Source organism: Caretta caretta, chromosome 1 (genome assembly GCF_965140235.1).
Source record: "Caretta caretta isolate rCarCar2 chromosome 1, rCarCar1.hap1, whole genome shotgun sequence".
In the NCBI taxonomy this organism is placed as follows: Eukaryota; Metazoa; Chordata; order Testudines; family Cheloniidae; genus Caretta; species Caretta caretta.
This window is the reverse complement of record NC_134206.1, coordinates 324,758,139-324,785,603: the sequence shown is the minus strand read 5'-3', so window position 1 is coordinate 324,785,603 and position 27,465 is coordinate 324,758,139. Positions and strand designations below refer to the sequence as shown.

Here is a 27,465-nt window from a genome sequence, read left to right as displayed (position 1 = left end):
TCTTGTGCATCAAAATTTAGAATCTCTGATAATGATTTCAGGAATGGTGATTAAATATATATTATACCTTGACCGCATAAAACCCAAGTAAACAGTTTTGTGATGATGTGGTGGGTGGAGAGGGCAGAATCTTGAACACATGGGCAGAGTGGCAGAGGGCGAAGCAGTTATTCCACCATCTAAACAAAATTCCAACACCGGGGGATGAGAAACTCAATCCCTGAGAATCTTCTATGTTACTGATTTGTCCTCATTACCGACTCTATGGCCATGGCTTTCCCCCTACTGCCCATTTCTATGATGGCATATACAGAGTTGAAAAGATGCTCAGTGCAGATACATGCATGAGGTACTAAGTCTCCCGCCCTCCCTCCCCCCACTTTTATCTAGATACTGATATCTTGAAAATGGGGTCATATCTGAGTGCAGTCTGGCACCTGTGCATCGGAAATGCTACAGTGTTGTTGTGCTAGAAGTCTTCTATTGCCTCTCAGCCCCAGGATGAATTTTAACTAAGAGTATCATGACTTGTTCACCGTGGTTATCTTGAACTGTGTTCCCATTTTCAAATGTGACTTATTCTGAGTCAGAACAAATGTATTGTTTAGAATCAAAGCAAGATGTTCTAAAAGTAACAATGATTATAAAGTAAAATGATAAACATTTATTACAGCAAAATTTAATGAAACCCCTTGTATGTTACTCATTAAATCATTCTAGAAAATGAAATAGCTAAGAATGAAATTAATTGGAACATAAAAACAAACGAACGGTCATACTGGGTCAGATCAAAGGTCCATCTAGCCCAGTGTCCTGTCTTCCAACAGTGGCCAATGCCAGGTGCCCCAGAGAGAATGAACAGAACAGGTAATCATCAAGTGATACATCCCCTGTCGCCCTTTCTCAGCTTCTGGCAAACAGAGGTGAGGGACACCATCCCTGTCCATCCTGGCTAATAGCCAGTGATGGACCTATCCTCCATGAATTTATCTAGTTCTTTTTTGAACACTGTTATAGTCTTGGCCTTCACAACATCCTCTGTCAAGGAATTCCACAGGTTGACTGGGCGTTGTGTGAAAAAAATACTTCCTTTTGTTTGTTTTAAACCTGCTGCTATTAATTTCATTTGGTGGCCCCTAGTTCTTGTGTTATGAGAAGGAGAAAATAACACTTCCTTATTTATTTTCTCCACACCAGTCATGATTTTATAGACCTCTATCATATCCCCCTCTTAGTCGTCTCTTTTCCAAGCTGAAAAGTCCCAGTCCTATTAATCTCTCCTCATACAGAAGCCTTTCCATACCCCTCATCATTTTTGTTTCCCTTTTCTGAACCTTTTCCAATACCAATATATCTTTTTTGAGATGGGGCGACTACATCTGCACGCAGTATTCAAGATGTGGGCAAACCATGGATGTATATGAAGGCAATATGATATTTTCTGTCTTATCTATCCCTTTCTTAATATTCCCCACGTTCTGTTCTCTTTTTTGACCACCATTGCACACTCAGAGAACTATCCACAATGACTCCAAGATCTCTTTCTTGAGTGGTAACAGCTAATTTAGACCCCATCATTTTATATGTATAGTTGGGATTATGTTTTCCAATGTGCATTACTTTGCATTTATCAACATTTAATTTCATCTGTCATTTTGTTGCCCAGTCACCCAGTTTTGAGAGATCCTTTTGTAGCTCTTCGCAGTCTGCCTAGGACTTAACTCTCTTGAGTAGTTTTGTATCATCTGCAAATTTTGCCACCTCACTGTTTACCCCATTTTCCAGATCATTTATGACTATGTTAAATAGGACTGGTCCCAGTACAGACCCCTGTGGGACACCACTATTTACCTCTCTCCATTCTGAAAACTGACCATTTATTCCTACCCTTTGTTTTCTATCTTTTAATTAGTTACCGATCCATGAGAGAACCTTCCTTCTTATCCCATGACTGCTTACTTTGCTTAAGAACCTTTGGTGACGGACCTTATCAAAGCCTTTCTGAAAATCTAAATACACTATATCCACTGGAACCCCTTTGTCCACATGCTTGTTGACCCCCTCAAAGAATTCTAGTAGATTGGTGAGGCACGATTTCCCTTTACTAAAACCATGTTGACTCTTCCCCAACAAATTATGTTAATCTATTTGTCTGATCATTTTGTTCTTTACTATATGTTCTTTCAACCAGTTTGCCCAGTACTGAAGTTAGGCTTACTGACCTGTAATTGCCAGGGTCACCTCTGGAGCCCTTTTTAAAGATTAGCATCACATTAGCTATCCTCCAGTCATTTGGTACAGAAGCTGATTTAAATGATAGGTTACAGGCTGCAGTTAGTAGTCCTGCAATTTCACATTTGAGTTCCTTCAGAACTCTTGGGTGAATACCATCTGGTCCTGGTGATTTATTACTGTTTAGTTTATGTATTTGTTCCAAAACCTCCTCTAACGACACCTCAATCTGGGACAGTTCCTCAGATTTGTCACCTAAAAAGAATGGTTCAGGTTTGGGAATCTTCCTCACATCCTCAACTGTGAAGACTGATGCAAATAATTCATTTAGTTTCTCTGCAATGGCCTTATCGTCCTTGAGTGCTCCTTTAGCATCTTGATTGTCCAGTGGCCCCACTGGCTGTTTAGCAGCCTTCCTGCTTCTGATGTACTTAAAAAAATGTTTGCTATTACTTTTTGAATCTTTGGCTAACTGTACTTTAAATTCTTTTTTGGCCTTCCTAATTATATTTTTACACTTTATTTGCCCGAGTTTATGCTCCTTTCTGCTTTCCTCACTAGGATTTAACTTCCACTTTTTAAAGGATGCTTTTTTGCCTCTCCCTGCTTCTTTTACTTTGTTGTTTAGCCATGGTGGCTCTTTTTTGGTTCTCATACTATGTTTTTTAATTTGGGGGTATACATTTAAGTTGAGCCTCTATTATGGTGTCTTTAAAAAGTTTTCCTGCAGCTTGCACAGATTTTACTTTGGTGCTGTAACTTTTAATTTCTGTTTAACTAACCTCCTCATTTTTGTGTAGTTCCCCTTTCTGGAATTAAATGCTACAGTGTTGGGCTGCTGTGGTGTTTTCCCTGCCACAGGGATGTTAAATTTAATTATATTATGGTCACTATTACCAAGTGGTCCAGCTATATTCACCTCTTGGACCAGATCCTGTGCTGCACTTAGGACGAAATCAAGAATCACTTCTCCTCTTGTGGGTTCCAGGACTAGCTGCTCCAAGAAGCAGTCATTTAAGTCATTTAAAATCATTTAACATTTTTTGATTAGCTAGACTTCAGGGTTAAAAATAATATTCAATTATTTTAGCAGCTAAGGATCCAGTTTTGTGAGGTGCTGAGGCTTAACTTTTCAAATGTGGGTGCATACAATTGGGCCCCAAATCCATTTTTGGGCACATAGATAAGTGTGGCCTGATTTTGGGAGGTGCTGATTACCGACAACTCTCACTGAAGCCAATGAAATTTGAAAGTGCATAGCACCTCCCAGAACCAGTCCCTAAATGAACAACTAAAAGCTATAGTGTCAGAAGAGTTAACGGGTACTAAAAAAACTTTTTATTGAATGCAGAATCAGGTATGGCAGTTTTTGTTCTCCTTAGGATGATGTTAAAGCTGCATTATATAGTAGATTTATACACTGGAATAACTTTTCAGCTAAAAGAAATCAGAGATTTTTATTAGGAGTAGCTCATTAAGCCAACTTGTTAGAGCTTTGGTATCTCTTGGGAACCATCTTTTCCAGGATTAAAAAATAATTACTGCAGATGGACAGTTCTCTTTTTCAAAGCTGAACTACTTAAGTAGGTTAAAATTCTAATTAACACTTACTTTACTTAATTATTCAGGCACCAGTTGCAGCTCCATGGTAAAGACTGAATTGAGTTTTGCACTTAAAATAGGGATTCAGCCTGTTTGTTTTACACGGAAAAATCCAGTTTGTTCTCGCCAAAATTGCAGCATTGGCTTTTTGAGCACAGAATGACTTTTTCAAGAATTTGCAAGTAAATCTGTTAAAGTAGGAGTTCAAATTAATTTTAAAAGAAGATGTGATGGGCGCCGCCTCTTGTGAGTGCCTCTGTCAGCTGGGTGTGGTGCTGCAAGCTCTCCTGCCCCCAGCACAGCCCTGCAGGTTGTTGACCTCACTAGGTGGGTCGTCATTGGCTCAGCACTCTGGCCAACCCAGACAGTTTAAAATGGATGAACCCCTCCTGGGGTAGCAAAGGCTTCAACACACTGCCCTCCCCAAGGTCTTCAGCCCCATCTCTGGGCTCCTTTAAGTCTTGCCCTTCACTTGGGCTTCCCAACAGAGCCTTGTCCCCTTCTTGGCACTTAGGCCACTTCACTAGTAGGCCAGTGAGGAGGATCTTGGCCTGTTCACTACTCTGGGCCCCAGCCCAGAGACCCTACACACAACAGCCACACATTGCTTCCTTCAGTTTGCTGTTGCTATTCCCTGGGCCTTTTCCCACGTAGCCTCTTTCTCTTCACCCTGACCTAATGGCTGAAGTTCTTAAATTCTTCCTCCTTGATGAATGCAAGTATCACCAGAGCCTATCTTCTGGTTCTCTTCTTGAGCTCCTGTGACCAGCACTGAGCACCCTTCCTTGCTCCTCTGGTCCCTCCAGGAACTGACCTGCTAATGCCCTGAAGCTCCTTTTATCTGAGCCTGCTGAGCTCTGATTGGCTGCTTGTATGCAACATCTCTTGGCAGGCTCACCTCTACTGCTTCTTCCTAGCGTGGAATGTGGTAAGCCAGCAGGGCCTCTAGCAGGGGGCTTGAAAGGGCTAGGTACACCCAATCACAGAAGCCTTTTGAGAAATTTACAGTTGGTATCAAACCTTTTTTTTTTGTCCCTCATGATCTTAATAATGGAATATCACAGATTGTTCAAACTTCCCGTATAATTAAAACTCACTGAAATAATGTACAGTAGTCTACATTTGAAGAATTGTTTCTAGAACTAATAAATAATTTTTCCTGTTATTCTTCATAACTAAAAATTGCTCCTTCAGCAGAGTCTGAAGAATATTGTTCTATTACAGAGAACTCACAAAGAACCGTCACATTTCAAAATGGCTGTAACCTTCCATTTTTCCTCAATGTTATTGAGGGGACAGTTGCCCCCACATAAGGAAGAATTGAAAAGATCATCTATCTCCTTTTACTCTCAACTGGACTGAGGCCGCTGACTGCCTGAGCAAAGATGGCTACTTTCTCCATTTTCCTGGTCCTCAGTGTTCCTGACAACATAGTGGGCCACCATCTTCTCTAAAGGCAGCTTCGCTTCACCCTCTTGGAAAAAATGGAGTACTTGTACCACCTTAGAGCCTAACAAATTTATTTGTGCATAAGCTTTCATGAGCTACAGCTCACTTCATTGGATGCATTTAGTGAGCTGTAGCTCACGAAAGCTTATGCTCAAATAAATTTGTTAGTCTCTAAGGTGCCACAAGTACTCCTTTTCTTTTTGTGAATACAGACTAACACGGCTGCTACTCTGAAACCTTTGAAAAAATGGGAAACAGTGGCCATTTGAAAGAGGTCTTGCAACTGAGGGAAGCTATGCATTTCATCCATTAAAACAATGGGAGATGGTTACCATTTTGAAAGGTAGGGCAGGAGGAAATGAAAAACGTGTGTGTTTAAGTGTGCGTTGTATATGTATACAAAGGAATATATGGGGTGTAGAAGGGCAGGGGAAGGGGATATGTGTGTGTGTATATGTGTGTGTGTGTGTGTGTGTGTGTGTATGTGTGTGTATGTGTATACAGAGAAATTTGAAGTACAGGAGGGAGGAGCGACTGGGCTAGAGTGTATGTGCAGGGGGAATGTAAGGAGGTGCAAGAAGCAGAGATATTTGGAGGACAGAAGTGGCACTGAGATGTACACTCCTGGTTTCTTTGAACTCTCCAGCATGGCATAAAGAAGCCAGAGTGTACTGGTGAATCTGAAGTGAGCATTTAAAAAATGATTGATACCTCATATCTTCAAATCACTGGAAATATTACATAGTAACATTCCCTTTGAATTTCTTGTTTAGTGTTCATGAATGAAACTCTTAATGAAATGGAAATTCCCAGACAAAATTTATGTTAAAGTGGAGTTAAGGTTGAGAATATATATCAGTAATTTAGGGTAAAATATGTTACAGGGCTATTGTAATTATCCCAGAATCAAGTGTTATAAAGTCAGGAAATTCAGATTTAATGTTGAACTTAAAAAAATGCAAACATATTAAGGTGTTGTATTAAGGAAAGGCACAACTGGGTACCCAAACAAGCTTATCTCTGCCAAATAGTGACACCCTGATGGGGGTCAGGGGGAAAGAGAAAAATTATAATGCTTCTTTAAAATCAGTTTAATCTAATATAGAATCACAAGCACTGACATTTCTTAAATGTATTGGATGATGTCCATTCACTCTGAAATTCCAGGGATCATAATGTTTGGTTTTGTACTGAGAGGTACTCTCAACTTTAACTCCATTTTAATGTAGTTTTAATCTAATATTAATACAATCTACATTAGCTATATCTGCCAAATTATTCTGAAAAGTAGTAATGAAAGTAGCTGTTACCATAGTGCTTATGATTATTCTAGGAATACCTTTTTTTTTAGGATCCTTTCCTAAGTAAGGATGAAGCACCAGGTACTTATTGGCCCTATGAACTTGGACAAGAAATGGGAATCTGGGTGAACAATTCTGATGGAGTAACTCCAGCTGTTGGCAAGGTTGGTTTATTAAATTAGCCTATATGTAGGTAGCAGTGTTGTTTTTCAGTGTTAGCGACTCTTCAAAATCAGAAGTCATAATATGTTAATCAAATACTTACGGTCAATTCCAGGCATGGCCCCCAGGAGATTCGGTGTTTCCTGACTACACTAACCCCAGGACAGCTGATTGGTGGATCCAGATGTGTATTGAGTTCAAAACTGTCCTTGACTATGACGGACTCTGGATTGTATGTCTGAGTATATTTTCCTTCTCTTTTTTCCAAAATAAAGAAGACAACTTGTACATATGTAAAACTTTTTATTTAAGGATATGAATGAACCAGCCAATTTTGGAACTGGCCAGTACCCAGGCTGTGCTCTTAATGACCTCAACTACCCTCCTTATGTTCCTAGTAAGTGCCTTTTAAAAAACTCTTTATCTGGATTGGTTATTTCCTCAAACAGTGCAAAGTTTCTTGTTTTCCATCTTTACTTGCCTATTGTTCCATCAGTATAGATTCAGTTACATAATCATTTAGGGTTCAGTTGTCCCCAGCCCTTAAGGGGGAGACAGCATAAAAACATTCTTCAGTCAGTCTGGCGACTGTGCCAGAGGGCTAAGCAAATGGCATTCCTTGCACTTCTCCAAGTGAAAGACCTGCTTCAAGTTAGTGCTACTGCAGGTATTACCACCCCATGGTCTTTTGTATGGCCTCATCACGCACACTGGTTAGCAGAGCTGGCCTCAAATAGGAAAAAAGTGTACCCTGCAACCTGTGAAAGGATAGCTGTCACAGGGTGGCTGGCCCCTTTAAGCAGAGATGGACCCACCCCCATCTGTGACACAATTAGCTTGCTTCCCCAGATGAGGAGAAGCAGAAAGGTCATGTAACTTGCAGGTGAGGTGCTTTAATTAGGCCTCCTAGTGAAAGATAGGAGGCCTAGGGAAAGTTTGTTGCAGGGAAGGAAGAGCAGAAAGACTCCAAGAAGGAAAACATGGGAGATGCAGCAAAAGATCCAGTGGCCCCTTGAAGGAGTCTAGGTGGGTCTGAGGGGGACAGAGACTGAAAAAAGCTCAGGAAAGACTGAACACTGAGCTAGAGGGATTTCAGAAGTGTGTCTGAGAAGCAGACCCTCAGGATGCAGGAGCTGGGCCCAGCTTGAGACTGGGCTGTAGACTACTCTGTGGTGGATTTTTGTGTTTGTTGTTTTTGGACTGGTATACCCCAGAAGGGGGGGATTATTGTAAAATGACTCGGGCTAAGCCATTGGAGTAGCTAAACCAGGCTGTGGGGGGTTTATCTGAGAAGCCCTGAGGAGAGGAAACTGAGTCAGAGCTGCTGGAGAGCCACCCCAGGCCAAGAGAGGGCACTCAAGAAACAGTGATCCAGCCACAGTGGCACAGAAGCTGTGCTCCTCTGCTGCCCTCACACAAGTGAGCTCCGGGAATTCCTTCTGCAGATTGGCCCTCTGCCCTTTCCCCTACTGTGGGCTACAGCTTTCAACCGTAATTAAGCCCTTAGTGGCTCTCTAAATCACAAGCAGCAGGAAGAAAACTTAGGTATTTCAAGTCCATATTTTATATAGGAGGGAAAAATATTACAAAGATTTGAAAAGGTGTCAAATTCTCTATGTATATACAGCAATAGCAGCTGTGTGTGCTGCACAAGTCTCTGTGGAATTTCTGTGGAAGTGCTTAGATGCTTTGCAGAACCCTCTGTGAATTCCCTCAGGAAGTGTGTGAATTCTTTTCTCCCACGTTGTGTGAATACAGTGTTGCTTTAATGTGAGAACACTGTAAGTTTTATTACAAGTTTGACTTGTGACGTTGTATGGGACAAGGGTATATCACTCTCAAGTCAATGTCACCTCACAAGAGGTTCCTGAATTTAGCATCAAAATAACTTGCACAGATACACACACAATCTTACAATCAGCACAAAGTACTAGTTCTACTAGTATTTCAGTGAGGAGATATCCAATGGGTTATCTTATTAGTAATCTTAAAGGCTCCTTTATTCTCTTCACATTGGCTAAAACAATGCCTCACAGATGCAGTTTTACTGTCTCACTAAGCAGCCAGGACTTTATCATTAGGCAACGTGTAGATCAGCAGTTCTCAAACTGTGGGTCTGGACCCCAAAGTGGGTCATGACCCCATTTTAATGGGGTCACCAGGGCTGAAGTTAGACTTGCTGGAGCCTGGGGCCGAAGCCCAAGCCCCATTGACCAGCCCCGAAGCCCAAGCCCCACCTCCCAGGGCTGAAGCCGAAGCCTGAGGGCTTCAGTCCTTGGTGTTGGGGCTCAGGGTTATGAGCCCCCTGCTTGGGGTTCAAGCTGTTGGGCTTCAGCTTTGCCCCCACCCCACCCGGGGCAGTGGGGTTCAGGCAGGGTCAGGCTTTGGTTCCCCCCTCCTTGGGTCATCCTTTGTTGTCAGAAGGGGGTCGGGGGTGCAATGAAGTTTGAGAACCGCTGGTGTAGATCATGGAATATAGGCAGTAATGAAATTCTATTCTAGGAAGGGAATACACTGCCATCCCAGAATATTTTTTTCTTTGGGTTGTGGTATGCAAGGCTTGAAAACCACTTTTCTGCCAGGCAAGGGAGCAAATTTAGGGCAAATTGTCATGGGCATAGTTTGGGGGAGAGAGCAGGGGGCATTGTCCCCCCAAATTGCAAGCCTTAGGCAGGCGTGGAATTTGCCCTCCCCGCACGTGTGGCCCATTGGCCTGACTGGAGCCCTCCCCCAACTCCCCCAAATATTAAAGTCAAACTACGGCTAGGCAAATTTGTTGCTGTTTTGTACTGGTGCAATTTCATTAAAATAGCATGTAGTTCCCAATTGCCATTTCCCCCCTGAATTCTCTGATTTTGCAGTAAACGTGTGTGAACTGAATCATGAGTTTTGTGTAGTTCTAAGGCCTGATCCACACCTCACTGTAGTCAGTAGGAATCTTTCCTTGAATGGGGCTTTGGATCAGGCCCACTATGTTGTGCTGTAGGTGTCACTTGGATGTGAGAGGTTAAACTTCAGCCCATCTGTGATGAAAGGTCAAGATTCCTAGGCACTTTTCCAAAAAAGTAACTACTGTAGTTATCTCTGTATCCTTGGCAACACTTCTCTCGGGAAGATAGGTTCTAATAAAGTTGTAGGAGAGTGATGGGGTGGACAAACCTCTTCCAGTACCCAACATTAAAACTATGGTGTTAAAACTATGTCCCAGGAAACCAGAAGCCCTGCAGCTGGTGCCAGCAATCCAGCAATTAATCTAGTCAGCATTTCACCAACAGACCCCTGCTGTGCTAGCAAGCCTAATTGGCAGCAGGCAGCTGATACAGTTCATTGTTGGCAGTGAAATATTGGATATTTTTACTTTGTTTTTCTCTGTTGCACTCCAATATGGATGCTTTGTAACAGTAACATTTTTATTTTTAAATCTCCTGTTCCCTCACTGAGGTGCTCAGGACACTGAACAAACTCATGAATGAAACACAACAAAAGTACAATATTATTAAAGATTGTAAAATACTGAAAACAATAGAAATTTTTTAAACTGGAAATATCAAGAAGATTCTCACCCTGCTCCTCTATTTGTAGGAGTTTGTTGAACTTAACTATTACACACAGATCCTACCACTGCTACCCAGGCCAATCTCCCCACTGATTTCAAAGATCAAGCCCTTAAAGGCTTTCCATAGTCACCTTAAGTACACCTCTTTTGTTGTTGGCATTAATTGTACCCACAAATAAGGTCACTGAAATATTTAAGCTGCTTTGCATTCACATATAACAAACTTAGCCACTGTTATCTCAACTGTACCCACAATTATTTGCACCTGTAATCTGAACCCATAAAAATGGAGGCCGAAGATTGAAAAGCTGGCCCTTAAAAAGTAATTTTCTATAAAAACCCCCTTAAGTTGTGGATTAATATACAATTGTGAAAATAAGCTGTATGATCGAGGCAGAAATCAAGGAGGCTTTGCAGTATTTAAAATAAGAATGAATCATGATAATAGGATTCTGTCTTGGTAATTTTATTTTACATTTCCCTTTGTTTCTTATGCAGGACAGAACTGATACTTACTTATCACCAGAATATTACACTTAGCCATAACTAGTGAATTGTCTGTCAAATTACTTGGAAATTGACTGTAAATTAAATGATTCCACATGCAATTCAGCCACAATGGAGACTTTACAGCCTGTTGTGTCAAAGGATCCAATCATAAAGATTCTAGCTCTAGAAGGAGAGTAGAGAGGACATGCTAATATGGTTTTAGATACTGGAGATTACATTTTGTAGTAATTTCAAACATACAATAGCATGGGCTCCACTAGCTCCACTGTCTTTTAAGTCCGACATGCTGCAGGGAAAGAGAGGCAGGATTTGAGCCTAGTTATGAATTCTTACTCTGTCACAGAGGCCTTACAAGTCACACTGCTTAATTGCCATCTACAATGATAGTGATATGCAAATTGAGGACCCATGATTTCAAATAATTATGCAAGGTCTTTGTGCCTTTGCATTTTTATTTTTGTTTGACACTGGAATTTACTAAAGTTTGTCACTCAATAGGAAACAAGTGTCACCCTGTAGGATTATTATTGATTCAGTGATTTTTCCTTTTGTGTGTTAGTATTTGAATCTACATTACCTTTCTAAAAGATCTGATTTTCTAGGCATAGAACTGGACTACATTAACACAGCCTACTCAATAGAAACATCCCTTTGAACATAATATATCTAGGCATTTCCAGGTGCCTGGTTTTCGACTGGAAAGTCTAATCAAAATGGGAACCTGACAGTGTCCGGTCAGATGTCCTGGCTGGACACCCAAAGTCCGGTTATTGGAGGCGGGGGAGGCAGGGAGGTGCCGGGTCATCACCTGCGCCAGCCACTACTCAGCTTGGGTCAGGCGCCTGCAGCTCCCAGACCCGGCTTTGCAAGTGAGTCCCTCCTGACCTGGGTGGGCAGTGGGTGGGAGGGGAAAAGCAGCGAGCAACGGGGGGGGGGGGTAGGGGGAAGACGAGTGAATGGAGTGGGACATTGGGGGAAGAGGCAAAGCAGAGGAGGTTCTGGCACTCCTGCTGGAGTGTCTGGTTTTAAATATTACCAAGTTGTCAACCCTATGCTATGTCCATCTAGAAGAAGGTTTGTCACTATTGTCTTTAAACACACAGCAATCTAAAAAGAATAGATCCTGCAGTGCTTCAGCTTTTATTCCTTTTAAAATCTTCAGGATTTTGTTCTATATTGTAGTATTTCTTCATTGAATACAATTGTGAAGAGGTTTGAAATTTGATCTGAATAATTCTGTAACTTTACATGTCATTCTCAGGAATTATCGATTACTCTCTGGCTCAGAAGACATTATGTCCAGACTCAAAAACTTATCTGGGGGATCATTATAACACACATTCTCTCTTTGGCTGGTCACAGACACCACCAACTTTTGTGTAAGTCATCAAGTATCTCCTTCTAAACATGCAGTTTAAACAAGAATTTAAGGACAGCTGGTGTTACATGGGAAACTTTGAAATGGGCTCTACTTAGAAATATCTGTTTAGTTCTCTTTGCTTTTTATGTACTAAGGACAATTTCAAGGAATCAGAATCTTTGCTTCTGTCATGTTAATTTATTTCAGATAAAGTGAAAGGGCCTAATTCTGATAGGGCCTAATTCTTCAGCTGTTACTCATGTGAAACTAAACTGAGAAGTTCAGTGACTTCTGTGAAAGTTCTCCCACACAACAGCTACAGAATCAGATCTAGTGATTTCACAACCATTTCCCATAGCAGCTAATTATGATGTCATATGTAAAGGAGTATTTATTACTTTAGAGGAAGAATCAAAAATATAGACTCCCAAGATAACAAAAATCCTCTTTTCATGGACATGTCTTGACTTGCCTGGAGAGTATATTATTTTTTTGGCATAAGTCTGTGATGTGGCAAGGAAAACCCAAAGGGCATTCTGGTGGAGTTACATTGCACTGCAGTTATAGGTTAATGTAAAAATTATCATTTTTGCAGCTGGAAAATGCTGAGCTATTTCAGACTAACGGTATCTGTCACTATGAAACTAGAGTTAGTTCAAAGGCTGGATATGTTTTTTAGACTCTCAAAAAAGAAAAATCAAATGGGCACATCATGCTTGTTTTCAGTACAAATTGAGGTTAGACACAATTCTTTTTGTTGTATTAATAAAGAGCCAAAACCTGGCGTCCTTATGTTGTTTTTACTCAGTCTTAACATTAGTATTTACTAACGGTAGTGTGGGCCCCATCATTCTGCTACTTTCTGTACAACCACATAAGAATACACAGTCTCTGTGCCAGAGAGAGCTCGGTAGAGAATTCAGATGTGGCCCACAATCTCACACCCTGGTATTTAGGATATTAAAGGAGCCTATCCTTCAGTCCACCTCCACATCTGAAAAACTGCCCTGAGGCTTTATAACCAAGTATTCTGCCACCCACAAGGCAGTCCATCGCAAACAGTAAGGCTGTGTGCTCTGCATGCTGTGTCAGCTGTACAGACCTAACACAGAAAGTAAAGGTCAATTTTGGCCCTTTTCATATCTGTTTTATTTCAGCTTCATAAACATAGCACCACACAAAAGTGCCTTTCTCAGCCATCCTCCTGCTTCTGAAGAATAGCACTATTCATGAGAAATACAAACATTTTATTCAACCAAACACAAAGAATTCTTGAAGACAGAAAAATCATTTTCAAAATATAAAGTAGCTCCTAATGCATCTAAAAACAGAAGCAGGGTGTGCAGTAGAACTGGGCAAATACTGCAAACAATATTCCGAGAATATTCATTTGGATTTTTTAAAAACAAATGTCTTCCATGGCTGTGTTCATGCCCCTTTTGCATTCACTTTCCACAAATAATAATCTAGTAAATGATGTTACTGGCAGGAATGTTTATCAAAACTGCATATATTGCAGAATATTTGCAGAAATTGAATTACAAAGTAATAATCATGAGTATTTGTATCTAAAATCTGATTCTAAGAAATCCAATCAGGTAAGAGAAACCTGTCATGTGATCTGTTTCCAGTCAAATAGGATGGCTTTTGAATACTGAATACTTGCAACAATCAGCTCTCACACAATTTACAGCCCGAGAATTATCCACAGATGATGTTCTGAGAATAACTTCAAACAAATGTATTTGAGAAAATCAGATTTGGTTCTGTGATGACTCACAAAGTGGTAAAACTTGTTAAATTGTTTGTTACAAACTAGTCATCCAGCTCTAGTTTATTGTTTTCCACCCATTACTACTACTCAGCACTGTGTTGCAAGTGTGGGGCAGTAATTTGCCCCAAACATAAAGCTGGATTATCTGAGGAGACCTATACTAAGGTTTAGGGAAGGCAGATTTCTTTGCCAGTAATGCTCCAGGATGTTACTTCTAAAAGAGACCTGGAGTCTTGTTTTATGTGGCCATTCCATCAACTGGCCCCCTTGAACTACAGAACCATACCGATTCCATTGTGTTTCAGGCATTGCACGCCTTGCAGTGGTTAGCGCATAAGCTTAATGTTTATTTATTTGTTTATTTGTATGAAAACCAATCAGTTTGTTCTAGAAATGTCAACATAACACATTTTGAAAAATCTATGCCAGTTAAAGAGCCAGTACAGTAAAATACTTAGATCACTTATATAAATGTGTGTGACAGCACTTTTGTGCAAATCTCATTAATAAGGGAAACTGATGAGGATAATACACAAAAGTATTAATAATCTAGGCTGCAGTTTTCCAGGGAGCATAAGGAGTTAGGTGCCCAAATCTAAGTGAAATTGAATAGAATTTGGGTTCCTAACTTTCAGTGTTTTACCAGGACAGGAAATGGGGAGAAATCAGTGAAAGGAAGTATGCATTTTGTTTAGCGTAACTCAAGATTTCTTTCATAGTTTGATTTGGTGCTTGTTTGTTACTTCCATTTGGCTTTATACTTGCCATCAAAGCAATACTCAGGGGTTGAGGGGAGGGATAGCTCAGGGGTTTGAGTATTGGCCTGCTAAACCCAGGGTTGTAAGTTCAATCCTTGAGGGGGCCATTTAGGGATCTGGGGCAAAAATTGGGGATTGGTCCTGCTTTGAGCAGGGGGTTGGACTAGATGACCTCCTGTGGTCCCTTCCAACCCTGATATTCTAATACTTTATTATCTAATAGTACTACATAAACAAATTCCTATATTAAAAGCAAAGTAGTACAATTATTTTTATACTGTGAATGTTATGGGAAAAGACATGAGACTGGATAACCATGTAAATGTAGAGGGGTGTCAGACTTACTAATAGCAATATGAATATAGACATTAGAGTTTATTGTCAAGGCTACAGATTAGACATGGTAATTTTGGGAGGAGTCTTGATAACATCAGAAGTCATCATAAATATTATGAAAAGACAGGGGCATACTCTGCAGTAACAAACTATGGCAACATTTCTCCTCTGAGATTCGCATAATATTTCTCAGTTTCACTCTTCGCTCTTCCTATAATTGCAGATAAATTTTGATCTCAGTAGGAGTTCTGTACATGTAAGGACCGCAGATATTGGAGCTGAGTACTTCTGTGTGGAGCTGAGAAGAGAATTTTGCCCTACTTTTGAAATGACTTTGAAACTTTATGAAATATTTTGGGGACACCTCATATTTTGGGTACTTAACCACTGCTGTCCCTTCTTTCCCATTCTGTAAGTCTCCATGTTCATCCAGATTTTTAATTTCCCTCCTCTTTCCGTGTCCTCAAAAGAGTACTGTCTTAAAGTTTAGGTGTTGCTTTGCAGCCACTCTCTTTCCTTTATGTAGTGCCCTGTCAAGTCTTGATAGTCCGGAGTTTTCAGGGGGCCTTCATGGTGAGTTCACCAGCCTGGTTCTTTGTCTGACCATGTTCTTGCCAAGTACCTCACTCTATTAGCCTTCTGTGCAGTCCTATAGTTTGTTTTGGGTGTAAAATTTGGACAACTCGTCACCTGGACTTTCATCCAACACCTACGCACGCTCAAGGAGTGTGGACATGCTCAGGGTCTAACTGATCACCATATTTGGAGTTGGGAAGGAATTTTCCCCCATATCAGATTGGCAGAGACCCTGAAGGATTTCCAGCTTCCTCTGCAGCATGGAGAACGGTGCACTTCCATGTTTAAACTAGGTGAATTCTCTTTAACTTTAAGTCCTTAAACTCTGATTTGAGGATTTCAGTAACTCAGCCAGAGGTTAGGGGTCTATTACAGGAGTGGGTGTGTGAGGTTTCGTGGTTTGCAATGTGCAGGTCAGACTAGATGATCACAATGGTTCCTTCTGACCTTAAAGTCTATGAGTCTAACTCACTTTACCTGCTTATTTAAGCATTGTCCCATTTTCACTCAGTCTCTCACCCACAACTAACTTGCTAACTTATTTGCACAACATTTCCAAACAACACGGACATCTTAAACTAAAACAAAACATGAATATAAGTAGGGATGACACAAGTTCCAGTATTTGTACGTTTCCTTGTATTTGTGTGTATATGTTTCTCACTGGCCTTTTTTTTTAAATAATTTGGGGAGCTTTTGGAGTATCAAACTATTGAGAGATCTGGTCTTCTCATAGTATGTTTCAGTTTCTGGATGGTGGAAATTCCACAACAAGACCTGCTCTAGTTTTATTTCAACCTGATAAATGGCTCTCTAAGGGAAAACCAAGCCTCAGAAGAACATAAATACAAATCGTGAGAGATTCTTATGTTCTTAGTCACATACATTCAGATTCATGAGGAACCTGAATGAGTACACGACCCTAAACTTCATGGATTCCATGATCTGCATGACAATCATGACATACATTCTTACCAACTTATGGTTGTCATTTTTCTTTACAAGGATGCAGTACTGATTTCTGTATTTTACATGACTCAAGAATGTAACGGACCACAATAATAGTTATTATATGGATAAAACTCTCATTGACCTTAACAAAAATTTTGCCTATATGGGGACTTCAGAATTAAGCTTATAATGTGAAAACTGCTTTTGCTGGGTTTTCTTCACTGTATGTTTATGCATTTTTTCCCAGTGCTGTTCAGAAGGCCACTGGAAAGCGAGCATTCGTTCTGAGTCGTTCTACATTTGTCGGAAGTGGGAAATATTCCGGTCACTGGCTAGGTGACAACTTTTCACGCTGGAAAGATATGCACATGTCAATAATTGGAATGTTGGAATTTAATCTCTTTGGGATTCCATATGTAAGTCTGTCTAAAGGCTCTCACTGTTTCATACATAATACCGTTTGAAATTAATCCAAATGTTTGCTTAAATTAAATGCTTGATATGGCAAGCAGGTGCTGATTAAATTTAACTTTGTCAATTTTTTCTAGTTAAAGAAGAATCAAAGATTCTCATATGAAACAATTGTGTGATGTGCCAGTGTAACCCACACACCTTCTGGGTGTGGTGTTCTGTCCCATCTAGTGGCACCAAGACCACTTAAAGAGAGAGCGATTGAGTCTGCTCTACAGCCTTAGCTAACAGCCAGTTGGCTTTTAGGTCATGTGGTAGAAGCTCATGCACTAAGCTCCAGAGGTCCCAGCTTTGATCCTGCCTGCCCAAAACCAGGGTCTGCATTACACCAGCAAAAATAGATTTCCTTCCTGATATATGTTTCATCATTCATATTCCAAACTATATTTCTAATTTTGCAAGCTGAATTGAAGAAATAATACAATTATTAAAATATAGTCAAATCTATATTGACATTCTCAGTCCCTGCAAATTTTTTTCCATGTTCATTACACTGTATTGTGGGACCACCTGATAAAATCACCAGAAAAATGTCCTTTTGTTGACCTTTATTAACAGGATTCACTGTAACATTGATTTAGGGCCTGACTGTGCAACTCTTACACTCATGAGCACTTATTTAAGTATTATGTTTCTTCAGATTGGTGCTGATATCTGTGGGTTTCTCCTTGATACAACTTATGAACTCTGCTTACGATGGATGCAACTGGGTTCATTTTATCCTTTCTCCAGAAATCATAATGGAGAGGGCCAGATGGTAAGAAAGCAAAGCTACTAAATGCCGCAGCCCTTGATTTTCATATTCATCATTGTAATATTTAAATTGTACTCTCAGAAATCATTCTGCATTTTTGTGAGTAAATCCTTGTTGGGTGAAGAGGAATCTTTTATATGGTGCAGTGCTATCAGATGTCACGCACAGAAGGGATTGTTATGCATTCCCATAATTTAAAAATGGATGGAAACTTTAAAAAAAAAGTCTAATATCCCAAAGCTGCATAGAAATAAATTTGTTCACAGTTTACAATTACAAAAATGTAGATAAAAATCACTTCCTCCATGATTTACCTACCAACACCCTAGTTTTTGTTTCCTGTTCTCTTTTAGGTGTTAGTGATGTTATCAAGTATTGCAGGGAAACAATTATTTGAAGGCAAATGAAGGAGGAACAGATTTGCAATTATCTCCTGTCCATAAATTATCTCCTGTCCATAAATTATTGTTTGGTTGTAATTTTAAAATATGAACATATAAGATATCCTTTTATTTGCTTAGAATGTTTTTAAAATGCTTTTATGTTCACCTTTTAACATACATTACAGGAAGGGGTAGACAGGGTACAGCCTGCATTATCTTAAATTAAGCTTCAGACATATATCATAATTAGAAATTTTAGACAAATTATATTTCTTATACATTAGAAACTTCAAGGACAGTAGCAGTAGAAACAACAGTTACTCAGCCTAGAATAATTGAAATCTGAAAAAAAACAACTAAACTTAATTCATAACTGAAAAAGCGCATGATCAAATCTAACTCTGTATCCATATACTCATTCTAGCTCTTATCTCAGCTAGAAAGAAATGTCATGTTGTTTCTAGCTGCTGAAAGGTTGAAGGTCCTCTGGTCTTTGGATATACATTATATTTCTCCACTGTGCTGTAACAAGAAAGATTCTGCTATTACAAGAGGCTGTTTTTACTTTTGTAAGATGAAATGTGCAAAGATGGAGTTCATGTTGTGACCGTTCACTTTCATTTTGCTGCAAGGCCAGATTTTTAAAGGCAGATGTAACAGGGGCACCCACAAACATTCACATTTGCCTGCACAAGTGGGTATGTGCCTTTAAAAATTGGGCAATTGCACATGGAAACAGGCACAATGGTTGCTATTAAAAAGTCAAGACTTGCCCCCATATTTAACTTCCAGTGGCATAGGAAATATCAAAGTATTTCCCTATAATTAGAATAGGAAATGTCTGGTTTTTCAGATACTACTGTGGGTAAATATTCTGTGTGTAGGGTGTCCACTGTATTTAGATTTATAGTTATCTGATTTGCGCTCGTGCATGCACCCATTTGTGCATGAATATGTAAAATTGTGTTTGACCTACATGAGAGTATATTTGTAGTCTACATACAGGTTGGTAGTTAATTTGCATGTCAAACATGAGTGCATACAATGGAAACATAAACATATGCCTACATGAATGCTTTCTTCATGAAGGCTGTAGCTTATCAACTCATAAATAAGTAGGTCAAGGGCCCAATTCCGTCATCCTTATGTTGATGGATCCATTTGAGGAGTAAGGCATTAGTAAGGGCTGCAGAATAGGGCCCACATGATGTTCCCCCTACACCCTCAAATTACTACCTGCCAATTCAAGAAAAAGTGAATTGAGCAACTAGAATTAATTCTTTCTTATACTGTTAAAAATCATAAAACAGTTCTGTTCATTTTTTGTAAAAGTCTAATTTGCAGGGAGCTTTGAGTGACTCAGCGACTGACTATTTTTACTGTATTTAGGCAATATTTGTACACTAGGGCTGTCCAAGTGGTAAAAATATTCCACTTTTAAAAAGTAGCTGGCATTCCAGAGCTTAGAAACCAGTAGGAAACATGGTTATTGACTAATGCAGATGTATGTATAAAAGAGGGTAAAAATAACTAAAAAAAACCTTAAGTGTAATATTAAAATTTGATCTTAAGCATCTGGTTTGTCTGACTCACAGGGATGTTGCATGGCTTAATAATATGCTTGCCTGAAAAACACTAGATAATATAAAAGCAAAATTTTCTTATTTCTGTTCCTTTTATGTTTCATTATTCCAGGAATTCATAATGCAGTATTTTAAAGAGAAACTGACTCATTTAAGGAGAAATTTTTAAAACAGATATGGAGTCTTACAACTCCTTTTCATGATCTCAGTCCATAGTTTCTATGAACTTCAATAAATAGCAGAGTGAATCCACTGAATACAACAGGTCAACAATATCCAGTGAATTTTTGAATCTGCTCTTTCTCCTTCTGAGGAGGCCATACAGTTTCTAGTGAGGGTCTTTTTGACAAAACCTTAAAAATAGAAGTCCTGTCTTCTGTGTATAGATTTTAGGAATGAGGGTTGAGCTTTTTAAAGTAGGGCAGGGGACTGAACACATTTTCGATTAATTTTGCTGGAAAATGTGTAGCTAAATTTCCTGCACTGCTTTCAAATCACAACCTGGCTTTTAGTAATGGCCTATCCTATTGTGCCCTAAGAATTATATGCACAAATATTTGTAAGCATAATTGATGTCATTAAGACTAACTATCTAGTAGTATTTGAAATCAGGTAGGTAGATGTCTAGGTTCAATTAAGCGTGTCCCCAAAATATTTGGTCTGCATTTATTTGCATCCAAAAATTGTAGTGCAGAGTAACAAACCAAGTTGAGACCTCATAAAAATAAGTATGAAATCTTGGCCCATTGAATTCAATGGGAGTTTTGCTACTAACTTCAGGGGGGCCACAATTTCACCCAAAGGCCATAAAATCACAAAGTACTTTTCATACAGGTTTGTCTCTATGGTCTTGGCCAAAAGAATTTCCCTCTTCCCTCTGTTTGGCAGCATATTGAGTATCCATTTTCCATTTATCTTCCACATTCTACCCCAGAGGTAGCTGCATTTCAGTGGTGAAATGATTTCTAAATATACAGAGTCTGATCCTGAGAGGACCTAAAAATCTACAACTCTCAATGACTTTAGTGACCTTTAGGGCAATTGCGGGTGCTCAGCACCGCTAAGGATCAAGTCCATGGCTTATGACGTTCACAGATATATTTAGGAATAAAAGGTTTCTAAATCAGTTTAAGACTGGATTCTTCTTATTTTCTATACTATTAGTCTAGGGTTTTTTTTTTTTTTACTCTAAGCATTCAGCTGTAGACTGTTCATGTCAATAGAAGCTTTTCTTAAATTATGACAGGCTACTTTCTTTGTAATAATTGCATATTTGTAAACTTAAATACAAAACAAATAACTTTTTCTTTGGTAGGAGCAAGACCCTGCAGTGTTTGGAGCAGAATTTGCTGAGATAGCTCGGTCTACACTATTGATTAGATACACGCTGTTGCCTTATTTGTACACCTTATTCTTTGACTCTCATGTCCATGGAAACACAGTGGTGCGAGGATTAATGCATGAGTAAGCTATCAGTCTCTTTCCTATCTGTCATATTGTATTCATATTTATTGCAGATCCAGTGTAACAATTATTTTATATTTATTTTGATGATAATAATAATAATAATAATGATAAAATTGTATCCCTCTGCCTTAACAAGAGAAGTTTACAGTAAAACAGTACAAATATTTTGCATCGTTCATGTAACATTTAACTTAGATTTTACGTTAAAAGCAATATTCCCGCCTCCTTAAATAAATAACAATTGAGGAAAGTTCCCAGGTGTTTGTTTAATAGAATGGGTCTTATGATGTTTCAAATATTTATTTTTAATATTTCTGCTTAACAGTGTTTCTGTCCATACTTTTTACCATTAGGACTCTTTGGATATTCATATCAAGGGTAAATAGCAGTGATTTAATGCACATTAATAAAAGAATCCCTCATGTAGTCTTCAGTGATGTGAAGTTTGTAGTCCTATCTATTCTCCACTTCTGCTATCAATACTTCAAGGCCAGATCTTGCAGTCACTTATTACTGGGCATAGTGCTTGCATTTGAAAGCAGTCTCATTGCTTCAGTAGAATTAATCAAGTTTCTAAAGCTACTTAGATGTTTGTAGCACAAAAAAGTTCTATGCATTTGATCTGATATTTCTTGAGAAATTAAATGGAATCATTAAGGGTGATATTGTAGGATTTTACTTGATATTTTTCTTCTTTATAGAAGAGAAAACTGAAATCTGCGTGTTTTCTTTTGGTATCTTATTAGTTCACAAAGACTTACTGTGAAAGTTGTGTTTTTAAAGATGTCCTCCCAATAATAGTTTTAGAATCATGGAACTAGAAGGGAGCTCGAGAGGTCCTCTAGTCCAGTCCCCTGCACTCATGGCAGGACTACGTATTTTCTAGACTATCCCTGACAGGTGTTTGTCCAGCTTGCGCTGAAAAATCTCCAATGATGGAATCTGGCCATGTGGTCGTTGCAAATAACATACAACAACTGTGGCCTGTTGGATTCTGCTTTGTGTTTTAGTGCCTCACACTGAGGCAATGAAATAATAAAAGAATTCAATAGCTCCACAGCTAGAAAAGGACTTGAAGTGATGGTCTATGACAAACAGCTTTAAAGACTACACCATATGTGCATGTTAAGATTCAAGACTTGGTTAATATCTTTAAAAAAGGAAAAGTGGGACAACATCAAACAGTGGGAAATGTGTATAGGCTAACTAGCTTTCATAGACTATGAGAAACACAGTAGATTGGGGCATGAGTAGAAGGGCCTGCATTTTCGACATGAGTCAGTTCATTTGCATGCCTAATTTATGCTCATGATTGCAAGATCAGCTGTGGTGTTTGTATGTACAAACAGCCAATTAGACATATAACTGGTATTTGTATGTGCAAATTAAATACATAAACATAAACACTTTCATCTTCTCCTTTGGATACATTTGCTTCCCTATGATTTCCCACTTACTCTCACCCTTGCATAGGATATTTTTATCTTTGTATTAATATTATTACAGCTAAATCAAGAGTAAAGAAAACTTGTTGAATCAGTGAAAAGCTTTTGAGGTTAGAATTAAGAGAATTTAAAAGAAACAAACTTATTAGGGTAAGCCTTTAAAAACAACCAAAAATCTTAGCTATTTTAACAGCCAGACAATTCAGAAAACTCTGAACTTTTACAAAGGATGAAACTGGGATTGGTTATAATACATAAACTCAGATATCAAAAACAGATTTAAAAATCAAAAATCCTGGTGTATGATGATCTCCTGACATACACTCTGCAAAGCCCTAAACATATAACCTGTGTTGTTTGTTTTCAGTCTGTTGAAGCGATCACCTTTATAAACACCCTGTTAAAAAATCAAATTATAGCTTGTTATTTCATATATGTCTGAGGTAGTGGGACTGTTGCAGGAAGAAAAATAAATGGGTTCCCTTCTTAAATCCCTTCTTCTTGCAACACGTTCAAATTTTTATAAGAATATAAATATCTTTATCAAGCAAAGTTTCTTACTGAAAGTTTTCTGTCACACACCCAATTAGGTAGAGCCTGGAGCAAGTCCTCAGGCACATGAACCTTTGACTCAATATACTCTCCCAAACTCTCCACTATTTTAACAACTAGAACATTGGGTACATTTCCCTTTGTTTTTCAATTGCCACAGTTCTTTTGGAATTACTAAGATACTGAACTCCTTCAGGATCAGATACAATGTGCTATGCACATATAGAGGTATGATGACACAGACACCATTGAGAGAATCCTTTCCTAAGCAATAAAACCACATAAAGTCAGTGTATGGAAACTTTAGCAATGTCATATACATTTCAAAATAACTGAAGGACATTAAAGGTAATGATGACACCATTAGAGCTAGTCAGGAATTTTTTGATTAAACATTTTTCTGTTAGAAAATGCTGATCCATATTCAGACAAGGTCAAAATGAGAGCGAGACCCCAGAACACTCAATAGCCCAGTGATTACTGGGCATTCATGCTTTACTTTTGCTCTGTCTGATTCAGAGCAGGAACTTTAGAGTCTCCTGCATCCCATGTGAGCGTCACAACGACCGGGCTATGTGGTATTCTGAGGTCTCTCTGTCTCTCTCTCATTTTACCTTCCTGACTAAATATGAATCAGCTAGTCAGCTGGACCATTGCCTGTGATGTGTGCCCCTCCCCTTTCCCCCTTTTTTCTCTTTAACAAAAAATAATTCAAAAGGTCTAGGTCTTGTTCTGATCCAGATTGAAAACAAATGATGAAACCTGAATTATTTTGCAAAATGGAACTCTTGTTTTCCAGCCAGACCTAAATAAGACTGTGTCTTACAGGTAGCTAAGGCAATTACTTTTATTCTTTGTCTGATGACTGGTGTGTAAAATATTTACTGTAAAAGGACTGTGTTTAAAGTTAAGTAGTGTTACATCTTCAGCATGAAGAATCAATTATGTAATACCAGTTCTATGTCTGGCAGTCAGAGATTTGGTCAGTTTCTGCAGCCATTTGACAAATGTCAATTAATTTAGGCAATGTAGATTGAAAGGCTTGCAGAGAAGGCCATAAATACTTGAATGTACTCTCAGGGAAGCATCAGTTATTCTGCAATAGGACTTTGTGTGCTACATCATCTTCCAAGGAGAGGGCAGTTCTCTTTTCCACCTGGATATAGTGGCATCTCCTCTTGGCCAGAAGCTGGGAATGGGCAACAGGGGACGGATCACTTGGTGATTGCCTGTTCTGTTCATTCCCTCTGGGGCACCTGGCACTGGCCACTGTCAGTAGACAGGACACTGGGTGAGATGGACCTTTGGGCTGACCCAGTCTGGCCATTCTTATGGATTTGCCATGAAAAACACTGCACCCTTTGCTGGAAGGACATATATGAGCCTCCTCAGTGTATCAGCTCCTGATTTTCAATTAAGGAGACATTACTTTCCAACAATAATATGCTCCTTGTGTGTCTGTATTCAGACACCACAGTCATTACTGGAGACAGAACTTGGGACTGTAAACACTGAAAATACAGGCCTCTTCCACTTGAGCTAAGGAAGAGCTCCTTTAGCTATGGGGTCATGAGACTCTGGATTAACCACTAGAAAGTATCATGAACACATGCAAATGAATAGTTTAGGAGGGAAACTTTGTATTCACTGGAAAATATCAGATCCCCAAGACTCTCTCCATTGCTCTTTACTCTATCAGTTTCATGATCTATGTAACAGGGGTAATGCTATTCTGTTTACCTACACTGTCAGCTGGTGTTAAAACTTGCATAAACCTGCAGAAGTTCTACTGATTCTGTATGGCAGATGTACCTCATTAACTCCATCCATGATAAAAGAGAGATGTAAGTGGCTGGTCTGCAGAGAGAAAGGGCAGAAGAGGTCCCCAAGGGACAACTAGACAACCAGGCAGTGGTCCACATAGCGAATCATCAGTCAGCAAAGTTGGCATGGGTAATGAGACTAGTGAGGGCATTTTGTTTTACATATATGTGTATGTGTGTGTGGCCAGGGTAGAAAATGGCATTGTAGATGCTCTAACTTGTTTTCAGGACAATAGATTCCAAAAATGTGCACTGTGTGCCAGCACAAATCCACAGGTGATGTCTCACCCATTATGGAACTATGACTATGGTTAGCTACAGGATTAACTGAAAATACTTTTTGCCCCAATGATTTAAGGGCTTACTTGGCCAACCTCATTGAATTCACAGAATTCGGGAAGGTATCCAATGTCATTGGCCCATCCCCAAACATTAGGTGGGTTGATATGCTCTGTCTTTAGCGCGCTGTGGATTGGCTTCATCCACTACATTGGGTTGCCCAACTGGTTTATCCTTTTAGTGCAGACTAGTGGGAGTCCCTGACCCATGTAGAGGATTTGTGGTAAGGAAATTATTGGAGGGATGAGTGCAGAGGTGATGCATGCAGAGAAGGTGATAGACATCCCATAACCATATAGAGTCTATCAGGGTTAGTGGATGCTCTATGCTCTGCATTTGGTGTTGCCCTTTTTCAATGCCTTCACTGTTAGTGCACTGGTCCCACAAGCAGCCAGGAACAGATCCAGGTGTATATTAGAATTCACAGATGTTTATCTTGGATGAGGAGTAATGTCTTTATGCTTGAGGTATTCTAAAATGTATCAAACACGACAGATGGGTGAATAGTGCCCCTCTCCAATGTTACATTTTAATAAAGTTTCAGCCTGCCACTTAAAATCTACCCCTGTGTCTGTTCTCTTCCACTTGAATATCCAGATCAATGAATTCAGGAATGCTGAAGGTAGCATAGCTACAGGAGGAGTTCCCCAGCAGCTCTGTGCCTGCTGGAGGAATAGTGTTGTTCAGCAAAGGCTGATCAATATTTCTATGAGGTACAGTTTGGAGGGAGTTGGAGAGTCTGGATCTTGATGAGGAAGGAAGGTTTTAGAAATAATGTATCTCATACTTGCACCTTATGAGGGTTTAGGGATCTTTTCATGCATTTTCTCCAGGCTGCTCTTCTGCTCAGGTGACTGACAGATCTGAGTTCCATTGGCATTTGTAAGTGTTGAAGACCAAGTGGCTCTTTTGATCCCCCCCAAAGGCCTGTACTTCCCAGGAGGCCAGAATAGTCTGATATCCAAACATGTGGCCGCCAAAGTAGTGCTTTAGGCTCCCTGCTAGTACTTTACTGAGGGAGTAGGATGAACAGCTGGATGTTTCTTACCAATGGGGCAGTCTGAGCAGGCTAAGTCTTGTCTGGAGGTGGCATTTCAGGTATGGTGTGTATCCGTGAACTAAGCTGAGTAGCCTGCTTCTCCACAGGGCCATTGGTACGGGGTTAGCCCTCTAGATTCTAGAAATCAGGTTTGATAACTAAAGACTTTCTTCTGTTTACACACTAAGGCATTGTTTATAGTGGCAATGGAATTATTTTCGCTATACTGTTCTTAAAGATGGTTAGCATGAAATACGTTTAAATATGGTTTGCCTGGAGTATAAACTTGTCTCAAACCGTATTCTAGGCTAGTTAACAGCCTAGTACAAAGACAAATACATGATTACATGTATACTCTAATACATGTAAAATAGATGTGACTTGACTCTGTTGGCTAGGAAAACTGTGTTGAACTATGTTTTAAATCATGTTTCAGTCAACAATATATTATTGCCAGTATGGATGAGGTCTAAGTTATTGATCCTAAAGGCTGGGAAATGAGAAACCAAAACTTCTTGCTATCAATCATGAAAAAGGTATCTGGATATTGATGGAACACACTAATGTAGGAAACCAGAGACTGTTGGTGCAGTGAGCAAATCACAGGATCAAAATATTTCACAAGGTCTTTGAAAAAAAAATAAGATTTGAATTAACAATGGGTATCTTTCTTTCAAAACTAGATTTACTTCTGATCGGCAGACTCATGGAATAGATACAGCTTTCCTTTGGGGACCAGCTTTTATGATTGCTCCAGTTCTTCAAGAGGCAAGTATTCTAACTTTAAAATGTTATAATATAGGAACCAAAGAGATTAATACTGTTCAGGGCTTTAAAGCACAGGCTGGGTGATCGTATATTTATCTTCATCATCCACTTTTTTAATCCATTCTCAATCCCTGAGGAGTCAGTTTCACAAACAGACCTAGCTGTACAGAAAGTACAACTATACGTACACAGGCTGGATTCTCCTACTTGCCGAGTCTCATGTTGCAGATGTCCCTGAAGGGTGCCGTCTGTAGCCGTAAAGGGATTGTAGATT

The 27,465-nt window shown here is 39.4% G+C and overlaps 1 protein-coding gene across 1 annotated transcript in view; it reads left to right on the top strand.

Moving 5' to 3' along the window:
- The window catches only part of LOC125636362 (sucrase-isomaltase, intestinal-like), a 73,546-nt gene extending 46,271 nt beyond the window's left edge, over positions 1-27,275 (top strand). Inside the window, exons 8-15 of the mRNA XM_048849363.2 lie at positions 6,635-6,748; positions 6,862-6,978; positions 7,059-7,143; positions 12,074-12,191; positions 16,815-16,983; positions 17,679-17,795; positions 21,074-21,222; positions 27,107-27,275. Of these exons, the coding sequence (XP_048705320.2) occupies positions 6,635-6,748; positions 6,862-6,978; positions 7,059-7,143; positions 12,074-12,191; positions 16,815-16,983; positions 17,679-17,795; positions 21,074-21,222; positions 27,107-27,275 (1,038 nt within the window). The remainder of the gene's footprint in view (positions 1-6,634; positions 6,749-6,861; positions 6,979-7,058; positions 7,144-12,073; positions 12,192-16,814; positions 16,984-17,678; positions 17,796-21,073; positions 21,223-27,106) is intronic.
- Positions 27,276-27,465: the final 190 nt, after the last annotated feature.